This window comes from Bos grunniens, chromosome 24 (genome assembly GCF_055505025.1).
Source record: "Bos grunniens cultivar Pamir isolate PY7600 chromosome 24, Bosgru_T2T1.0, whole genome shotgun sequence".
NCBI classification, from domain to species: Eukaryota; Metazoa; Chordata; class Mammalia; order Artiodactyla; family Bovidae; genus Bos; species Bos grunniens.
Genome location: NC_141188.1, coordinates 49,897,411 through 49,918,998, shown reverse-complemented (window position 1 = coordinate 49,918,998; position 21,588 = coordinate 49,897,411). Strand labels below are relative to the sequence as shown.

The following is a 21,588-nucleotide window of genomic DNA, read 5'->3' as shown; positions in this document are numbered from 1 at the left end:
ACAGCACCATCATCCACTCAGACACTGACAGCTCCGACTGCGCCGTTATCATCAGAGCACCATCTCATCTCTCTCCTAGCCTGGGCCCCTCCTGGGCAACCCTATCTAATGCAATTCTCTCTTTCTCTAAAAGGCTGGTGCCAAGTGCTTGTCCGTGAAGATGAGTGAGGCAAGCAAGCGAAGGAGAGAGGAAATCGGGGCAGAAGCAGGCTGTTTAACCCACTGCCTCCCACCCCCACCAGCCCCTTTGCTGCTGGTGGGGTCACGTGTCTGGTTCTATCCAATGGGCTGTGGGTACAAGTGACACGTCACACCCAGAGCATGACTCTCCAGCTCTCTGTCTCTGCCAGGGTGACCTGGGTGCTGTGGGCTGAGATGGTAGGGCCACAGAATGGGATCCAGCTGGAACTCTGGGCCCCCACTTGGGGAAGGAGCTGCCCTATAGAGCAGCTGAATCTCAATAAGTGAGAAATAAGATCCTGAGTGTGAAATCTCTGAGATTTGGGCATCTGTTTAATATCATGCCATGGCCTATAGTATTCTAACACAGCAGATGATTGAAAACTCCTGTTTTGTAATGAATAAGTAAATAAATAAAAAGACACACGCCCTGGATATCATACCAAGAGCATAACCAGGTTCGTGTCAAAGTTCTGCTGGGAAATGATGGTAGAAACTCACAGGCAGAGGGGATGGACTGAACATAAAGACAAATATCTGCGCCCTCTTTTGGGTGGGAGAAGTGGCAGGCAGGTGGGCAACGAGCTTCAGGGCAGACTTCTCCCTCCATCCATCTGTTTTTGTTCCCTGCTGTCTCCAGATGCGGAGAGGAGGCAATAGGTCTCTTTCTGTTAATACTCCCCAAACCCTGGCTTCTGTGTAAGACTCCAGGAAGCCCACTCATCTCTGCTCAGGCCCCTGAATGCTGTGGGTGTGCTGGGAGCCTCTGGCCTATGGTTGGGCCTTCCCCTCCATTCAGTGATCTTCAGTTGCGTGCACGGTGTCTCTGAGATGTATTTGGAAGTGGGAGGTGTTTTTGGGGGGAGGTCACCATGACTGCTCTCTCCCCAGTGACTGGCATTCAGTGGCTGAAACCCTAGATGTCCGCACATACTAAACAGGTGCATATAATTAAGGTCTGTTCCATCCCAAATGCCAGGCTAGCTGACCCGAAGGCCCCAAGGCCAAACAATGGGTCCAACCGGCCTTGTCTATGAGGGGCTTTGAACACCACTAGGAAAGTTCAGAAAACAATCATCCGCATGTGTCCCCATGGGACCTCAGATTCTGCCACCAGGGCTGTATGTTTGGGGATCAGGAAGCCTGAGGGACTTGTCCTAATGAGACCGTATGAAATGCAAATATCCCCAAAGAGGGGTCAGGCCGTGAGCACGATCAGCTATAGCTTTTCAACTCCTGTGGATAATTTTGAGAAAACTGTAGACTTTCTGTGATGCTTTAACAAACACAGATTCCTGGGTACAATTCAGTGGGTGTGGTCACAGGCCCCCAGGATGGCCCCCAAGGCCTTCCCCTTCTGATATTCACACCGCTATATAGCTCCTTCCACGTCGTACCAGGATTGGTCTGTACAATCAACATAAAGCCTGTGGCAGGGTGAGCGTGCCACTTCTCTGATTAGGTTAGAAAAGAGCAGGTCTACCGTGCTGGACACTCTCCACTCTCTCACCATGACATTTCTATGTCTGTCCGTCTGTCTCCCTCCCTCTCTTCCTTCCTCCTTCCTTCTCCCTCAGATGTCTTGCTTTGGAGGAGCCATGCCGTGACACTCAAGCAGCTTAGGGAGAGGCTCATGAGGATGAAGCCTTCTGCCAGCAGCCAGGGCAGAACCGAGCCCCCTGCCCTCTGCCGTGGGAGGGAGCCACCACGGAAGTGGGTCCGCCAGCCCCAGCCCAGCCTTCGGGTGACTGCAGCCCCAAATGACACCTGGGTCACAGCTTTGTGAGAAGCCCTGATCCAGAGCCACTTGGCTAAAATGCCTTCAGATTCCTGACTCTCAAAAACTGTGGTAATAAATGCTACTGTTTCAGGTTACTAAATTTTGAGCCATTTACCCAACCAAAAAAAAGATACCCCATATCCAAAGGCAAAGGAGAAGCCCCACAAGATGGTACGAGGGGCAAAATCGCATTTAGAATCAAACCCCATTCCCATCAGAGATGCTCAGAGGGCTCAAACAAACCTTGTGTGCACCAGGACCCAGAGACCCCACAGAGACTGAGCCTGACTGTGTCTGAGTGTCTCCTGTGGAGGTACAGGTCAGCAGTGGCCTGCCACAGGGGCAGGAGCTCTGGGTGCAGCAGACCTGGGTATGGCATAAGCCCTCTTGGAGGAGGTCACCAATAACTGCACCATAGAGCCCCCAGAACTTACACAGGACTGGGAAACAGACTCTTGGAGAGCACAAACAGAAACTTGTGCACACCAAAACCCAAGAGTAAGGAGCAGTAACCCCACAAGAGAGTGACCCAGACTAGCCTGTGAGTGTCCAGGAGGCTCTGGCAGAAGCATGGGTTGGTGGTGGCCTGCTTCAGGGTCGGGGCACTGAGTGCAGCAGTGCGTGCCTGGGACCTTTTGAAGGAGGCCTCCAGTGTCTTCATTACCTCCACCATAGTTTGGCCTCAGGTGAAGCAACAGCAAGGGAACACAGCCCTGCCCATCAACAGAAAATTGGGTTAAAGATTTACTGAGCATGGTCCTGCCCATCAGAACAAGACCCAGTTTCCCCCTCATCAATCTCTCCTATCAGGAAGCTTCCAGAAGCCTCTTATTCTGATCATCAGAGGGCAGACAGACTGTAAACCACAATTACAGAAAACTAATCAAATTGCTCACATGGACCACAGCCTCATCTAACTCAATGAAACTATGAGCCATGCCGTGTAGGGCCACCTAAGATGGATGGGTCACGGTGGAGAGATCTGACAAAATGTGGTCCACTGGAGAAGGGAATGGCAAACCACGTCAGCATTTTTGCCTTGAGAACCCCATGAACAGTATGAAAAGACAAGAAAGTAAGTCAATATGCTACTGGAGATCAGTGGAGAAATAACTCCAGAAAGAATGAAGAGACAGAGCCAAAGCAAAAACACCACCCAGTTCTGGATGTGATGGGTGATGGAAGTAAAGTCCGATGCTGTAAAGAGCAATACTGCATAGGAACATGGAATGTTAGGTCCATGAATCAAGGCAAATTAGAAGTGGTCAAACAGGAGATGGCAAGAGTGAACATCGACATTTCAGGAGTCAGTGAACTAAATGGACTGGAATGGGAGAATTTAACTCAGATGACCATTATATCTACTACTGCGGGCAGGAATCCCTTCGAAGAAATGGAGAAGCCATCATAGTCAACAAAAGAGTCTGAAATGCAGTACTTGGATGCAATATTAAAAACGACAGAATGATCTCTGTTTGTTTCCAAGGCAAACCATTCAATATCACAGTAATCCAAGTCTATGCCCCAACCAGTAACGCTGAAGAAGCTGAAGTTGAAGGGTTCTATAAAGACCTACAAGACCGTCTAGAGCTAACACCCAAAAAAGATGTCCTTTTCATTATAGGGGACTGGAATGCAACAGTAGGAAGTCAAGAGATACCTGGAGTTATAGGCAAATTTGGCCTTGAAGTACAAAATGAAGCAGGTCAAAGGCTAACAGAGTTTTGCCAAGAGAATGCAAAGGTCATAGCAAACACCCCCTTCCAACAACACAAAGGACAACTCAACACATGGGCATCACCAGGTGGTCAACACTGAAATCAGACTGATTATGTTCTTTGCAGCCAAAGGTGGAGAAGCTCTATACAGTCAGCAAAAACAAGACCAGGGGCTGACTGTGGCTCAGATCATGAACTCCTTATTGCTAAATTCAGACTTACATTGAAGAAAGTGGGGAAAACCGCTAGACCGTTCAGGTATAACCTAAATCAAATCCCTTATGATTATACAGTAGAAGTGAGAAATAGACTTAAGAGACTAGATATGATAGATAGAGTGCTTGATGAACTATGAACGGAGGTTCGTGACATTGTACAGGAGACAGGGATCAAGACCATCCCCAAGAAAAAGAAATGCAAAAAGGAAAAATGGTTGTCTGAGGAGGCCTTACAAACAGCTGAGAAAAGAAAAGACGCAAAAGGCAAAGGAGAAAAGGAAAGATATACCCATTTGAATGCAGAGTTCCAAAGAATAACAAGGGGAGATAAAAAAGCCTTCCTCAGTGATCAATGCAAATAAATAGAGGAAAACAATAGAATGGGACAGACTAGAGATTTCTTCAAGAAAATTAGAGAGATACCAAGGGAACATGACAAGCAAAGATGGGCACAATAAAGGACAGAAATGGTAGGCACCTAACAGAAGCAGAAGATATTAAGAAGAGGTGGCAAGAATACACAGAAAAAAAAAAAAAGATCTTCATGACCCAGATAATCACAATGGTGTGATCACTCACCTAGAGCCAGACATCCTGGAAGGTGAAGTCAAGTGGGCCTTAGAAAGCATCACTATGAACAAAGCTAGTGGAAGTGATGGAATTCCAGTTGAACTATTTCAAATCCTGAAAGATGATGCTGTGAAAGTGCTGCACTCAATATGCCAGCAAATCTAGAAAACTCAGCAGTGGCCACAGGACTGGAAAAGGTCAGTTTTAATTCCAGTCCCAAAGAAAGGCAATGCCAAAGAATGCTCAAACTACTGCACAATTGCACTCATCTCACACTCTAGTAAAGTAATGCTCAAAATTCTCCAAGCCAGGCTTCAACAGTACATGAACTGTTAACTTCCAGATGTTCAAGCTGGTTTTAGAAAAGGCAGAGGAACCAGAGATTAAATTGCCAACATCCACTGGATCATCAATAAAGCAAGAGAGTTCCAGAAAAACATCTACTTCTGCTTTATTGACTATGCCAAGCCTTTGACTGTGTGGATCACAATAAGCTGTGGAAAATTCTGAAAGAGATGGGAATACCAGACTGCCTGACCTGCCTCCTGAGAAATCTGTATGCAGGTCAGGAAGCAACAGTTAGAACTGGACATGGAACAACAGACTGGTTCCAAATCGGGAAAGGAATATGTCAAGGCTGTATATTGTTACCCTGCTTATTTAACTTATATGCAAAGTACATCATGAGAAACGCTGGGCTGGAAGAAGCACAAGCTGGAATCAAGATTGCCGGGAGAAATATCAATAACCTCAGATATGTAGATGACACCACCCTTATGGCAGAAAGTGAAGAAGAACTAAAGAGCCTCCTGATGAAAGTGAAAGAGAAGAGTGAAAAAGCTGGCTTAAAACTCAACATTCAGAAAACTAAGATCATGGCATCTGGTCCCATCACTTCATGGGAAATAGATGGGGAAACAATGCAAACAGTGAGAGACTTTATTTTGGGGGGTTCCAAAATCATTGCAGATTGATTGCAGCCAAGAAATTAAAAGATTTTTGCTCCTTGGAAGGAAAGTTATGACCAACCTAGACAGCATATTAAAAAGCAGAGACATTATTTTGCTAACAAAGGTCTGTCTAGTCAAGGCTATGGTTTTTCCAGTAGTCATGTATGGATGTGAGAGTTGGACCATAAAGAAAGCTGAGCACTGAAGAATTGATGCTTTTGAAGTGTGGTGTTGGAGAAGACTCTTGAGAGTCCCTTGGACTGCAAGGAGATCCAACCAGTCCATCCTAAAGAAAATCAGTCCTGAATATTCATTGGAAGGACTGATGCTGAAGCTGAAACTCCAACACTTTGGCCACCTGATACAAAGAGCTGACTCACTGGAAAAGACTCTGATGCTGGGAAAGATTGAAGGCAGGAGGAGAAGGGGACGACAGAGGATGAGATGGTTGGACGGCATCACCTGCTCTGGACATAAGTTTCAGTAAGCTCAGGGAGTTCGTGATGGACAGGGAGGTGTGGCGTGCTGCAGGCCATGGGGTCGCAAAGAGTCGGACACAACTGAGTGACTGGACTGAACTGAACTGACTACACAGCGGTAGATAACTTGGCTTCCCTGGTGACTCAGATGGTAAAGAATCTGCCTGCGATGCAGAGACCTGTGTTCAATCCCTGGGTTGGGAAGATCCCCTGAAGAAGAGAATGACAACCCACTCCAGTATTCTTGACTGAAGAATTCCATGAACAGAGGAGCCTGATGGTCTACAGTCCATGGGGTCACAAAGAGTTGGACACGACTGACCGACTAACACTTTTGCTTTCAAAAGATAACTAATACAGTGGATCTAGGGTAAGACCCAGAAAGAGAGACTTAACTGTTGGTGGTTTCCTGGGGGCAAAGCAGGTTCAGGGTGTGGGTGATGTGTGTGGTGTGTGGTGTATGGTGTGTGTGTGGTGTAGGTAAGTTGTGGTGTGTGGTGTGGGTGGGGTGTGTGTGTGTGTGTGTGTGTGTGGTGTAGGTAAGTTACGAATATCAAAGCCCATCCACTGTGTGGATCCTGACTCGCAATGGAGACGAGAGGTGAAGACCTCCACCCCGGCACCTCTAAAAACTTATGTCCCACAAGGGCCCTGGAGACCAAGAATGCTTGCTGACGGATTGTTCCTAAGAGAGGGTAAACCCTAGGGTATGAAACCTGAGTGAGACCTTCATCTGATGATTTTTAAAATCTGCTTAGTAGGGAGCCATTTCTTTAAATGAAACCATTCATAGAAGACTCACTTAGAGACACAGGCAGAGCCGTTCTGGGTGGGGCTGAGCGGGGGTCCCTTGAAGCCTGCTTCTTCAGCTGCCCCACTCCCCTGACCAGCAGAGCCCCTGAGACAGCTCTGGAAAACTCCAGAGATTTACAGTTTGCAAACCTCTGATCTAATCCAACTGCGTCGTTTTACTGGTGAGTAAACCAAGGCCCATGGAGGAAAGGTCACGCAGCACGTCTGTGGCGGATGCTTCGAAAGTGAGTCTCGTGACCTCTGACGCAACGTGTCCGCTCTTCATGGCAGGCCACCCAGGACAAATGCACACGCTGGGTGGGGGACAGGAAATTGTTCCCTCTCCAACCTCCTAACAAAGGGGGGCCCACAGCCTGTCCACAGGCAGAGGGAGCCCCTCCCACGAGCCAGGCAGTGCTCTCAGTGCTTCCCGTGAATTTACGTGCTCAACCGCCTGGACAACCCCAGGAACTCCACTCTCATTATCCTATCGTACACAGGAGCAAACAGGCAGAGCAGGCTAAGTAACTAGCCCGACTCCTTGGCTACTCAGTGGCACGGCCAGGATTCCATGAGGTCCAGACATCAAGCCCTTCACCTCTGCATACGCTGCACCTCCCCTTCCCCAAGTAAGGGCCCAGCTCTCCTCTCCACTCTAGGAGGACTGCGAGGCCCTCCACTCTGCTCCCCAAGGAGCTGGCAAACAGTCCCCCAACAGGAGGTGCGGTCACACCTGTAACTTCCAGGATGCCCCAGGCCTCTGGCTCAAAGGCCACTGAGCGGTCAGCACTGTTCCCAGGGCAGGGGGTGCCCCTCACCTACACCAGCGCCTTGAAAATGTATTTTTTCTACCAATAACAGGCACTGTAGGCATTTAGGAACAGAGTGATAAGGCAGCGACTTCTGAGTATTTTACCTTTTGTCTTTGGCACCAGGGTTTGCTTTATATTAACCATGAGAACTGAGTACGGATCTGCCAGGGTCCATTTCATTATTGCAGAGGATATTTCATTAGCAGATACTCTGTGCCTCTGACCTACACACCACATCCTAGACCCTACTCATTAGTTCTCTTTCAAACACAGGAAAGTGACTCAGTCTTAGGCTGAGCAAAATCAGTACACAGAGCATCCCCACCCCATCCCCATCCTCCTCACTCGGACTCCCCGACTGCTAAGACTGCACCACGCCTGCTGCTCCTTCTATCTGTGGATCCACATACTCATCATGACTCATATTTTTCTAAACCATTCAAGGACATATTGCAGACATGAGGTCACATACCCCTCAAATATCATAGTGAGTGTTTCTCAAAAACACTCATCCATCTAACGGTCATGCTGCTGCTAAGTCGCTTCAGTCGTGTCCGACTCTGTGCAGCCCACCAGGCTCCGCCATCCCTGGGATTCTCCAGGCAAGAGTACTGGAGTGGGTTGCCATTTGCCCCTAAGTCAGGACACTTCTATCTAAGAAATAGTACTGTTACAGACCTCAATTCACATTCTTCCGTTGTCCAACAAGGTCTCTATTTCTTTTTGGTCCAGGATCTCAGAAAGGAACACATACTGCATTTTGGCGTCTGCCGCTTCAATTCTCTCTACTCTTGAAGACCCCGCAGTCTTTCTCTGTCTTTCATATCCAAGCAGTTTTAAAGGATGGCCCTTCTACTTGGTTCCTCGGGACCAGACGCAGGCTGTGTTGTCTTGGCAGGAAAACCCCAGGAATGATGCCGGGCTTTCTCTGTGCAGCACGGCAGGGGCACAAGGTGTCCACCCATCCCACAGTAGCGATGCTAGCTCTGATCGCCCGGTCAGGCTGGAGCCTGACAGGTTTCTCCACCGTAAAGTCACCACACTTTCCCTTATAATGAGGTGACCCTATGCGTGCCCCAGTCTGGTGCCCGGTGAGTTTCCAATCTACTAGGCAGGGAGGAGTCCAAACAGAGTCCCACAGTCTCAATAAGTTAAGGGGACAGACTTCAAAATTCAGGGAGTGCAAGGCCACCAGAATTTGTAAGGCAGAGAACCAGAGAGGATAAAACTGACCATAGAGAAAAATCCAGAAATTGCAGGCACTTGAGTCTTTAGCTAAGCACAAATTTCACACGTGTGTGAGGAAACTTCCAGGGTTGGTGAAAAGCTACCTGCAGTGAATTGACGGAATAATCCCCTAAGATCAGACGTGGCTGGAAGTAGTCTGTATTCCCAGACAACATGGTGGAAATGCCTCCTAGGACATAAGGCAGCAAGTGGCAACTTCAGAAGACTATTGGCTGAGCAGTAGAGCAAAATCTGCTTGAAAGGTTTCACACCTAATGAAGCTTAGAAAGCAAGCCTTTAAAGGATCAAACTCTATTCTATTGAACTGTATTTTGGAATAAAGGTCAAAATATTTTAACAAATAATAATAATAATGTCCAATACCCAAAAATGTGAAATTCTTAGTATACTGCATTTAATATAAAATTACCAAGCATGTAAGGAAAAATATGCCCCATACTCAAGAGAAAAATCAATGAACAGAAACAGACTGTCAAACATCATGGATGGCAGGATTAGTAGAGGATATTAAAACAGCTACAATCAAATATCCCATATGCCCAAGAAGACACAAGAAAGCATGAGCATGAAGAGGCCAGAAATAGAAGATAAATACAAAAAAATCCACACTGAACTTCTGAGATGACCCACGTAATGTCTGAGATGAAACATACACAGGACAGGATTAACAGGAGATTAGATACTACAAGAAAAACTTTGTGTACTTGAAGACAGAGCAATAGAAACTCTCCAAAATGAAACAGAGAAAAAGACTAAAAAATACGTGGACGACCTCTCTGTTGGTCCAGTGGTTAAGAATCCATCTGCCAACGCAGGGGACATGGGTCCAATCCCTGGTCCAGGAAGATCCCACATGCTGGGGGGTAACTAAACGCATGCACCCTAACTCTACTGAGCCCACGCTCTAGACCCCGTGTGCAGCAGCTGCTGACCCTGAGCACCGCAACTAGAGAGCGGCCACTACTTGCCACAACTAGAGGAAGCCTGTGCTTTCACAACAGTGAAGACCTAGCGCAGCCATAAATAAACAAATTCAAAATAGCCTGACACATTTAAAAAAAAAAGCAGAGTTTTGGTGAGCCACAGGAAAATATGAAGACGCATACCATGCATACAATTAGAATTATAGTGGGTGGGTGGGTTCCAGTGGAAGTGAGGAGAATAATGGTTGAAATGTTTCCAAATTTGATGAATGCTACGAACCTACAGATCCAAGAAGCTCAATAAAGTCCGAGTGATTTGAAAAGACCCCGATGCTGGGGAATGATTGAAGGCAGGAGGAGAAGGGGATGACAGAGGATGAGATGGTTGGATGGTATCACCGACTCAGTGGACATGAGTTTGAGTAAGCTCTGGGAGTTCGTGAGTTGGTGATGGACAGGGAAGCCTGGCATGCTGCGGTCCATGGGGTCGCAAAGAGTCGAATATGACTGAGCGACTGAACTAAACTGAACTGATACATACACAAGGAAAAACGAGCCCAAGTCACATCCTAGTCAGATTGCTGAGGCCTTGACTATACATTCTATCACCTCCCGTTAATAGGCCCATAATCACTCAACAACAAAGTAGGAAAGAATCAAAGGGAGAGGGAAGAGAAGAATGGATGCAGGTGACATACCAAGACTGACTCAGGAGAGAGCAGGCAAGGGCGGCATGGTGCGTGCATGGCAGGCCACCACGGAGCCCGGTCACCCAGCTCCTCCTCTTCTCTGCAAGACGTCTTGCCTCTTTCCCAGAAGCAGCTACATTCCTACTATGTATGCTCAAAGCCCAGCACCAGAAGCCTCTAGGGACCTGGATTCACTGTCTCTGTGCCAAGTAAATCCTTTTGTTCCGGAGCCTGGCCCCATTCAGGAAAAGGAGTCCAATCAATGACAAAATCAGCAAGTGCAGCAGACACCTGGAGGTTGGTAGGACAAGTCCACTTTTCAGAGGCCTAAAAATAGCCCTGACCACATTGGGAACCGAAGCAGCCCTGCCAGTTCCACCAGAACACTGCAGTTTGCCTCACCTCAGACGTTTCAGGTCAAGGAACAAAAACTTCCCAGTTCGCTGGGCTGCAGGGCACCGGCCATTTCATCCATCCTCCCCCAGCATCTGAGTGAAGGCTGCCACACACACATCACCATGGGACACTCTGTACCAAGGCGGGTACCCGCCCTGGCCCACCTACTGTTGCAGTACATCCAGCTGTACCCTGCGAGAGCCAGGGGCCAGCAGCCGTGTTCAGGCCCTGTCCAGGCTGCGGGCAGGGGGAGGGCTGTTGTTGGAGACGCTGCCCCTGCACCTACCTGCCAGGCTGGGAGGACCTTCTCGATGTCATTCAGGTTGATTCCGTCCCCATCTTCCAGCTTCCCTTTTCCACACCTGGGCCAGAAAAGACATAATGGCATTGAAAGGACTGCTCACTCAAGCATTGTGTCCCAGCCCAGCAAGCAGGAAGAGCAGAGACGATTGGGAGAGACCCGGTCCTGCCCTTCTCAAGGCTGCAGAATCAGCCCTTTCCCACCTGGAGCAAACGGCACCCTCCTCCTCCCTCAGGCCTGGGGACACAGACCTTCCTTGAGGACAAAGGACTGGATGCAGGCAAGAATGTGGGGCCTGGGGGTGGGGTGGGGGCACTAACATGACGTCCCACCCCTAGGAAGGTGAAGAGTACCAGAGTTCCCCTCTATCTTTCCAGACAAAGATGCTGAACTCCTTGCCAATGAACGCCCCAAAGTGTATGTGTATCCCAGATCCTGCAAAGCCCATCATCCTGCCCAGTTACACCAACGGGAAAGCAACTGAACAGAGAGACCAAGCAACTTTCTTGAGGTCACACAGGCCCCCATTCAGCTTCCTCCCTCCTGGGACTGCTACTGGGCCAGTCCAGCAATCCCGTTTTGTCTGCACATCTGCTGTGGGTGGGCATACCTCCAGGCTAGAGGTGCTGGCCCGGATTCACTAGCATATGTCCATGTCTTCCCCATATTTAAAGGTGTAGACTCTGGAACCAGACTTCAGGAGTTGGAGCCTTTTATCGCTTACTAACTGGGTGATGCTGCACAAGTCACTGTTTCTCTCTGTACCTAAGTTTTCTCATTAGTAAAATGGGGATAATTGCTAAATCCTGAAAGATGATGCTGTGAAAGTGCTGCACTCAATATGCCAGCAAATTTGGAAAACTCAGCAGTGGCCACAGGACTGGAAAAGGTCAGTTTTCATTCCAATCCCAAAAAAAGGCAATGCCAAAGAATGCTCAAACTACCGCACAATTGCACTCATCTCGCACGCTAGTAATGCTCAAAATTCTCCAAGCCAGGCTTCAGCAATACCTGAACTGTGAATTTCCAGATGTTCAAGCTGGTTTTAGAAAAGGCAGAGGAACCAGAGATCAAATTGCCAACATCTGCTAGATCATCGAAAAAGCAAGAGAGTTCCAGAAAAACATCTATTTCTGCTTTATTGACTATGCCAAAGCTTTTGACTGTGTGGGTCACAATAAACTGTGGAAAATTCTGAAAGAGATGGGAATACCAGATCACCTGACCTGCCTCTTGAGAAATCTGTATGCAAGTCAGGAAGCAACAGTTAGAACTGGGCATGGAACAACAGATTGGTTCCAAATAGGAAAAGGAGTACATCAAGGCTGTATATTGTCACTCTGCTTATTTAACTTATATGCAGAGTACATCATGAGAAACGCTGGGCTGGAAGAAACACAGGCTGGAATCAAGACTGCTGGGAGAAATATCAATAACCTCATATATGCAGATAACACCATCCTTATGGCAGAAAGTGAAGAGGAACTAAAAAGCCTCTTGATGAAAGTGAAAGAGGAGAGTGACAAAGTTGGCTTAAAGCTCAACATTCAGAAAACGAAGATCATGGCATCTGGTCCCATCACTTCATGGGAACTAGATGGGGAAACAGTGGAAACAGTGGCTGACTTTAATATTTTAGGCTCCAAAATCACTGCAGATGGTGACTGCAGCCATGAAATTAAAAGATGCTTACTCCTTGGAGGGAAAGTTATGACCAACCTAGATAGCATATTCAAAAGCAGAGACATTACTTTACCAACAAAGGTCCATCTAGTCAAGGCTATGGTTTTTCCAATAGTCATGTATAGATGTGAGCGTTGGACTGTGAAGAAAGCTGAGCGCCGAAGAATTGATGCTTTTGAACTGTGGTGTTGGAGAAGCCTCTTGAGAGTCCCTTGGACCACAAGAAGATCCAACCAGTCCATTCTAAAGGAGATCAGTCCTGGGCTTTCTTTGGAAGGAATGATACTAAAGCTGAAACTCCAGTACTTTGGCCACCTCATGCGAAGAGTTGACTCATTGGAAAAGACTCTGATGCTGGGAGGGATTGGGGGCAGGAGGAGAAGGGGACGACAGAGGATGAGATGGCTGGATGGCATCACTGATTCGATGGACGTGAGTCTGAGTGAACTCCGGGAGTTGGTGATGGACAGGGAGGCCTGGCGTGCTGAGATTCACGGGGTTGCAAAGAGTCGGACACGACTGAGCGACTGAACTGAACTGAACATCATACGGCAGTTGGAGGATCAAATTAGTTAATATACTGAAGTGCTTAGAACTGTGCCCAGCATATAGTAAACACTATTATAAATGAACATGTACAGAATATATTGTAACAGTAAATACAGGCAATAATTAAGTAAAATCATAATAAAATAACAAGGTAAAAATATTAGTGCTACTAGGAATACTGCTACCACTATTTCTGTCATTGTTATTATCGTCACCGGGGCTGAGCAGCAGCGCAGTGTCTAACAACAGCACAGATTCTAGAGCCAACACAGCCTCATTCAAGTTACTCAGTTTTACTGCAAGCTTATCATCCTTTGAAGTGAAAATAATAACAGTTCTTACCTCCTGAAACTGTGCCGAGTTTAGATGATGGGCGGCAAGCAGTTACAATGGGACTGGTGTGTGCTCAGAGCCTAGTGAGTATTAGTTACTACTTCTGCAGTGGTTTTTTCACTAAGTCGTGTCTGACTCTTTGCAACCTGGTAGACTGTAGCCCACCAAGCTCCTCTGTCCATGGGATTTCCCAGGTAAGGATACTGGAGTGGGTTGCCATTTCCTTCCCCAGGAGATCTGCCCCACCCAGGGAACGAACCCAAACCTTCTGTATTGGCAGGCAGGTTCTTTACTACCACTGAGCCACCAGAGAAACGTATTATTATTAGCCCAGGTGTGGCAAGAGCTGCCCAATGGGCTGGTGGCAGCATTTTCCAGCTGCAGTTAATGCAACTCTCAAATTTCAGAGCAATTAGTTTATTTCATCAAATATTTTCACAGCATCTCTTGTGTTTGGGGATCTGCCAACCTTTCCTGGGGTCGTGGAAAATAAATCCCACGTGGTTCCTGCCCTCAAACGGCTCACAGGTCCAAGGAGTCCTCAACTCGGACTAAGAGGGCGCTGAGCCTGAGCACCAGCAGGGGGCAGCACGAGATACGTGTTATCAAGTCCTACAGACTGAGGAGCCCTGGATCCCCAAGGAAGAGAAACCGCGGGGCGGCTGCAAAACCCAGCAGGGCTTGGGGGAGGTCAGAGGGACGGGGCGGGGGATATGGTCGACACCCCCATCAACACACGCTTCTGTCCTTGGGGGCTCTGTCTCGGGCTGGGCCCTCGGGGTCACAGGCCGGCAGGAAAAGCAGCGGAGCTCAGAGGAGCAGCACCCAGAGCGGCCGGGGGCGGAGGGAGAGGAGCTGGGAGGGGAGCTGGCCCAGCAGAGCATCTGGGAGAACGTCCCAGGCGGAGGCCTGGAGGGAAACACCGCGCGCAGCCAGCAAGGAGGTCCGGGTTCTAGCGGGAGGTGGGTGGGGGGCAAGGGCGGGGCCCAGGGGCAAGAGGAATTGCAGGGCCCGCTCTGGAAGCACAGCGCGGGTTCCGGCCGGTGCAGCTGGGGTGGGAGAGGGGTGTAAGGGGACTTTCTTGCCCCTTCCGGCCCCACCCTAGTGGTGATGGTGCAGGACTGCAGAGCTGGAGAGAGGTCTGGAAACATGCCTCTCAGCTAACAACTCTGCCTGGTAGAAACATGCTGGCCCGCAAAGGCACCGATTGCTCGCAGTCACCTGTGTTCCCTGAGTCCTGGCAGCGCGGAAGGAGGGAACCGGGCACTCTGGCCGGCAGGAATGGCTGACCCCCCACCCCCAGGTCAGGTGCGCAGGGACCGCATCTTTGACTCCAGTCCCCCTCAGACACTTGCCTAGCTTGCCTGGCCCTTTAATTCTCACCTCAGCAGCCTCTAGGGTCCGATGGGCAGGGAGGGCTGCTGTCTCCCTAGGTCTGGGGCTCAGAACTCCCTGGAGGGCCAGGCAGGTTGGAGGAGGTCTTAAGGTGGCTACAGACCAGCTGAGTCACTGCTGCCAACAGGGTTTCCAAGGCAACAGCCTTCTCTGATTTCTGTCCCTCCATGGAAACGCAGGCTGCGGGAAGCCTTGGCAACCGGGTGGGACCCTACTTCCAAGGGCTGCTGCAGAGGCTGGGCATGTCGAGTGCATCCCCAGTACTGCCAGACCCTAAGGGGCAACGCAGCCCCTGGCTCAGCCACAAGGTGGCCACGGGGCGCTGCACCCAAACTCTCCAGCAACCCAAGAGAGATGGAATTTGGCCAGAGAGCCAGTGGTAAAGAATCCACCTGCCAATGCAGGAGACCCAGGAGACGCCGGTTCGCTCCCTGAGTGGGGAAGATCCCCTTGAGGAGGAAATGGCAACTCACTCCAGTATTCTTGCCTGGGAAATCCCATGGACAGAGAAGCCTGGTGGGCTACAGTACATGGGGCCAAAGAGAGTCGGACATGACAGAGCGTGCATGCACACACACCCACACACCCCCCAGGTGTCACACACACACACACACATACACACACACACACAACAGGTGTCACACACATACACACACCCCAGGTGTCACACACACACACACACACACACACACACACACACACACACACACCCCAGGTGTCTGGTGAAGGGTGGGGAGATTGTCAGCAAGTCTGGGCCGCTCCTCCCAGTTGAGTAAGCCTGGTGATGAGTGGGTGTGGCCGGTTCTTCCAGATCCACAAGGGACAAGGGCCCTCAGCAATAGGGGAACCTTTCTCTCCCTGGACAGTCATTTGTTACTGCTGCCAAACTGTATTTTGTTAGGCTGTTAATTTGCATGAACTGGTGCAGACACCTTCGGAAAACCTGACTTCACCACTCGATCCCCACTGGACAGACTCAGTCCATGAGGTAGTGTCATCACTTCTGTCCTCTGGGCCTCAGTTTCCCCAGTGGTTTCACCATCCATGTGCTCCCAGGGGAAAGAGGAGAGACGGGCACGTCCAGGGAAACGCCACCTCTCTTGGAAGCCTTCCCCAGACTGTGCATCAACCCCCCTCCACCGCTGGCTTCTCGGCCCCGCTCTGCATTTACTTTATTTAACTCGCACCTGTGTACTCTGAGCGTGTACGCACAGTCTCAATTACGAATGGGCTCATGTCTCCTTTTAACAGTAGAGTGGACAACAATACTTCTGGGAAGGGACTGTATTGTATACTCTGTGTGTTCCTCACCATTTGGGGACCCAGCCGGCCTTGTGACCAGGCTTCAGAGGTGCAAACTGCTCCTTCCTTTCCCAAGGCACACTGCAAGCTCCGACCGGCCCCCACTTCAGGGCAGGCAGGAGCATCACTTCTGCAGAAAACCAGCTCCTGAACTTGACCTGAGCAAAGGTCAGTTCAGTTCAGTCGCTCAGTCGTGCTGACTCTTTGTAACCCCACGAGCTGTAGCACCCCAGGCCTCCCTGTCCATCACCGACTCCCAGAGCCTATCCAAACTCATGTCCATCGAGTCAGTGATGCCATCCAACCATCTCATCCTGTCATCCCCTTCTCCTGCCCTCAATCTTTCCCAGCATCAGGGACTTTTCCAATGAGTCAGCTCTTCGCATCAGGTGGCCAAAGTATTGGAGTTTCAGCTTCAACATCAGTCCCTCCAATGAACACCCAGGACTATTCTCCTTTAGGATGGACTATTTGGATCTCCTTGCAGTCCAAGGGACTCTCAAGAGTCTTCTCCAACACCACACTTCAAAAGCATCAATTCTTTGGTGCTCAACTTTCTTTACAGTCCAACTCTCACATCCATACATGACTACTGGAAAAACCATAGCCTTGACTAGATGGACCTTTGTTGGCAAAGTAATGTCTCTGCTTTTTAAAATGCTGTCTAGGTTGGTCATAATTTTCTTTCCAAGGAGTAAGCGCCTTTTGATTTCATGGCTGCAATCACCATCTGCAGTGATTTTGGAGCCCCCCAAAATAAAGTCTGACACTGTTTCCACTGTTTCCCCATCTATTTGCCGTGAAGTGATGGGACTGAATGCCATGATCTTAGTTTTCTGAATGTTGAGCTTTAAGCCAACTTAAGCTGAGCAACTTAGCTTTCCTAAACTCAGAAGCCTGGAGGGCCCAGCCCTGCCCAGTCCAGTAGCTCAGGAGGAAACTGGCCCCAGTGCTGCCGAGGGGGAGGACGCAGGGGACGGTGAGCAGGTGAGCGGATGGACGGGTGTGAGTGAGGCAGGGTCAAGGAAGCCCTGAGGTTGGGTCTCTGCTTGGCACTATCTCCTCCTAACAGGATGCCTCCGTGTTCAAGGGCATCTCCTCTCTCCATCCCCAAAAACCATCCCAAAAGTTCATATAGAACCCACACAAGCAGGGGCAGGACAGGCGAGAAGACGGGGTCCCCTGGGAAAGTCTGATATGAGTGTCTGGGCCTCTGCCCCCCAAAATATGCACATGCATGTCATTTTACATAAAAATTCAAAGGGATCAAGCCGATTCAAGGATACTCTCGTATCCTTGAGCCTGAACACGGGATGGTATCAAAAGGACTTAAATCAAGGTTCTGTTCCTGGGCAGGTTACTGTGCGTCTCTGAGCTGCGTTTCATCTCTGAAATAAGGATGCGAGCGTCTCCCTCCCAGGTTTTGTCACTGACACTGCAGGGAGACCACTGCCAAGAGTGGGGTGACCACTGGAGGTGGGTGGGGTGGGCAGAGTTAGCAGCGGGACAGGTGAGATGCAGGAATGTAGCCCAGAATGTCAGTTATATTTAGATCTTAAGTGACAGGGAGACAAGAGTGGATGGGTAAGGAGTGGAAGGAAAAAATAAAAAGCCATGAGTAGACTTAAAAAGAAAATGGAAAAGAGCAAGTGTTGGTGAGGACGTGGAGAAATCGGATCCCCTGCGTGTTGCTGCTGGCAATGTGAAATATTCAGCTGCTGTGGAAAACAGTTTAGCTGTTCCTCAGAAAGTTCAAACATAGGATTACCATCTAGTTTGGGAACAAGAGAGGTGGTGGTTACACAGCATTATCAATGTACTAAATGGCACTGAGTTGAATGCCTTCAAAGGGTTAATATTATGTTATGTGAATTTTAAGTCAGCATCACTGACTCAATGGACATGAGTTCGAGCAAGCTATGGGAGATGGTGAAGGAGAGGGAAGCCTGGCGTGCTACAGTCCATGGGGTTGCAAAGAGTCGGACACGACTGAGTGATGGAACGACAACAAAAATTATTTTAAAAATAAGGAAGAAAAGCAGCCATCTGTCTCATACACCCCCACCCCCGCCTCAGGTCTGTCTGGAGTCACTTTCCTGTCCAGAGTCAGCCCAGGCCCTGACACCATCTTTTTTTTGACCGAAACATACAGCATGCAGGATCTTAAGTCCTGGACCAGGGATCTAACTTGTTTCACCTGCAGAGGAAGCACAGAGTCCTAACCACTGGACTGCCCGGGAAGTCCCTGAAACCATCCTTCAAAGCGGAAGTGAACACTGATGCATGAACTAAGAAGGGGACAACCGAGTAGAAGCAACAGGGACCACAGTGGTTCTTAGAGCAGGGGCCCCTGGGGGAGCAGCAGCAGCATTTCCTGAGGGCTCCTTAGACATGGAAGCCCTCTGGGCCCCACCCCCCAGACCTCCCGAACCTGAGACCCTGGGGGTGGACCCATCGATCTCGGCTTCCATCAGCGGGTCTCAGCGCTGCGCTGGACCACGGCCAAGCAGGGTCACTGTGAGAGGTCAGGAAGGGGAGCGGGCAGTATGGCTCACGGGGGCTGGGCAGTGAAGGGTGTGGGGGTTCCAGGGAGAGGCCAGTGAATGCGCAGGTCTGAGCCAGTGAGCCTCTCTGGGCATCAGCCTGCCAGGGAAAGGCCATCCACCGCCCCAGCTCCCGGAGGGACACAGCTGTCCCCTGCCTCACTGGCTGCTCTGTGAGAGCCCCTGGCTGCCGCTTACCCTTCTCGGTCGATGTGTGGCAGGGGCTGCTTGGGCGTGTGTCGAAGCTTCCGGTGGAACTGGGTGAAGTCCAGCTTTTCAGGCTGCAGGTCCCAGGTGGCACCACTAGAGGGAGAGAAAGGGGACGAGTCCCGTTAGTGATGGAGATAAAACGCCCCGGGGGACACGCTGGGGGAGGCGCCAGGCAGGGAAGCAGCTCAGAAAGGGGTGGGCAGGAAGGGGAGGCGCCCACCGGCCCACAGGCTTGGAACGAAGCCTGGCACGTCAGCCCTGTGCTCACGGATCATGGGGCAGGGGCCTGCCTACGAAGCCTTCCCCTTCTTTAACCCTGCTCTGAGATAATGGATGCCTATAAAACACACAAGTGTGGGCCTGACCCCCGCTCTCAGCGGTCCCCCTAAAACACCGGAAGGTCTGAGGTTCAGTCTGTCAGTGGGGAAGCAGGGGGCCAAGTCCCCCGAGTGCCGGTCTTGGGGGGAGACCGATGGCGTTTCCATGCTGAGCAAGTCAGAGCCAGGTGCTCCTGGAGCACACCCAGAGTTGACCAGCTCCGGGGCCGGGGGCACAGCTGAGCTAAAGGGCCATCCGTGGCCTGAGCTGTCACTCCCAAAAGGGACAGACACCATGACAAGTGCTCATCAGCAAACCCTTCAGGGGCACCGAGCCCACGTCCTCATGAAGTCTGGCCAACGCCTGCCCCTGCAGCATGGCCCATCAGAAACCTCCAAGAGCTGGAAGCACTGACGGTCCTTCCTTCCCTCTGGCCCTCTCTCTGGGGCAGCCCCTGCTCCACCCCAGTTTGTCTAACGTGCACCGGCTGCCGCTCTCCTCTGTCCTCCACCTCCCCAGCACCCCCACCCCCTCTCCCTGGGGTCGGACTGGTGGCATCTGTCTCTCCCTTTCACACTCTTCTCTGCATCTTCTCTTCTCGTCTCCTCCTCTCCTTCCCTTGGACCCCACCCCAGTTGTCTCCTTCCTTCTCTCTCTCACCTCCTTCCTCCAGCTTCATCCTCTCTACTTCACCCGGCTCCACTTCTAGGACAATGAACTCTCAACATGAACTTGGCCCCCAAAGGGTCCCTAGGGAATAAGGACCAGGAAGCCGGGGTCCCAGCTGGAGCCACACACACAACAAGAGGAAGGGGGGCTCACCTGAAGGAATCGAAGGTGTTGGCAGCCCAGATATCTGTGCCCAGCATGTCCAGAGAGGTGTCTTTGCTGCCATTCTGGAAGACACGGAGGATGAAAGGGAGGTGTTATTTGCCCAGGCAGGACACGGAACAAGTGGGCAGAAGGCCCAATCCCAGAGAGGATGGCAGAGCCCTATCCCCTTGAGCAGCCTGGACATTAGAGGGGGCCGCTGAAGGGTCCCGGCAAGTGTATGCAGTGTGTATGAGTCAGGGGGACCCTGGCCTCCCCCAGGCACAGGCCCTCACTTCGACAGTGTTTGGCAGAGCTGTGTGGTCGGGTTCAGGGCACCCCAGGGCTCTGCCGCACCAGCCCATGGCTCTCTCCTCAAAGCCTCTGCACTGATGAGCTGCCTCCAGCACTGCCAGTGTGATGGTGGGGCGTCTCCCCAGGCAGGGACTCTGTGGAGCCCGGCACACAGGAAGGTCTGTTGAGAGGCTGACTTCCTTTGGAATTAAGCCCCACACCCCGAAATCAGGCGGCATCAAGAAGCCCCCAAGGCAGTGGTGGTTTAGTTGCTTCAGTCGTGTCCGATTCTTGCAACCCCAGGGACTGTAGCCCACCAGGCTCCTCTGTCCATGGGATTCTCCAAGCAAGAATACTGGAGTGGGTTGCCATTTTCTTCTCCGGAGGATCTTCTTGACCAAGGGATCAGATCCACATCTCCTTGATCTTAAGTGGATTCTTCACTGCTGAGCCACTAGGGAAGCCCAAGAAGCCCCTATGGACCAACAATTCCAGCAAAGGAACTTTTCTAACACTCTGGTCTTTATCCTCTGATGTTCCCTATGTGATTCATCCCGCAGACATGACCCAGCTTCTGCGATCTGCCCCTTGGCTGATGGTCTCTGCCACAAGTTTGCCAGTTCCCTGTCTTCACTCCAGATGCCACTGTCCCTCTTTGAAACTGAGCAGGACCCTATGGGGCCTTCCCAGAACAGGCCCAACCCCCTCCTATGTTCCTCCCCCTGCCTCTTGTCTGTAGAAAGACTTTAGCCTCCTAGGCCTTTCCCGAGTTCCAAAGAGTAAATTTAATCAGAGAAATGAGAAAATGCACAAGCAAGACAAAATAATAATAGTTTAGCCATTAAAAAAAAATGCTAGGACCTTTAGTTCTTCCTCAAGGTCTATAGATAATATTCTGAATCATGTCCTTTGAGCTGCTCTGCAGGCACTTCACTCCCACCAGGTGGAAGATGTTAACTGCATGTTGACCACAAGCACGGAGATTCCAGATGGGCTGGAACCAGAAGGCTGGTGATGCTGACGCCCAATTACCTCACCACCAACCAATCAGAAGAATGTCTTTGAGCTGATCCCACACCCCTCAACCCCCCTCCC

The 21,588-nt window shown here is 50.4% G+C and overlaps 1 protein-coding gene across 13 annotated transcripts in view; it reads right to left on the bottom strand.

Moving 5' to 3' along the window:
* Positions 1–21,588, bottom strand: part of CTIF (cap binding complex dependent translation initiation factor) — a 322,983-nt gene that overhangs the window by 183,514 nt on the left and 117,881 nt on the right. For all 13 annotated transcript variants that reach the window (XM_086372398.1, XM_086372394.1, XM_086372402.1 and 10 more), the window contains 3 exons: positions 20,212–20,285; positions 19,060–19,164; positions 11,042–11,117 (listed from right to left, as the gene is read on the bottom strand). In XM_086372398.1, coding sequence (XP_086228524.1) covers positions 11,042–11,117; positions 19,060–19,164; positions 20,212–20,285 — 255 coding nt within the window. The remainder of the gene's footprint in view (positions 1–11,041; positions 11,118–19,059; positions 19,165–20,211; positions 20,286–21,588) is intronic.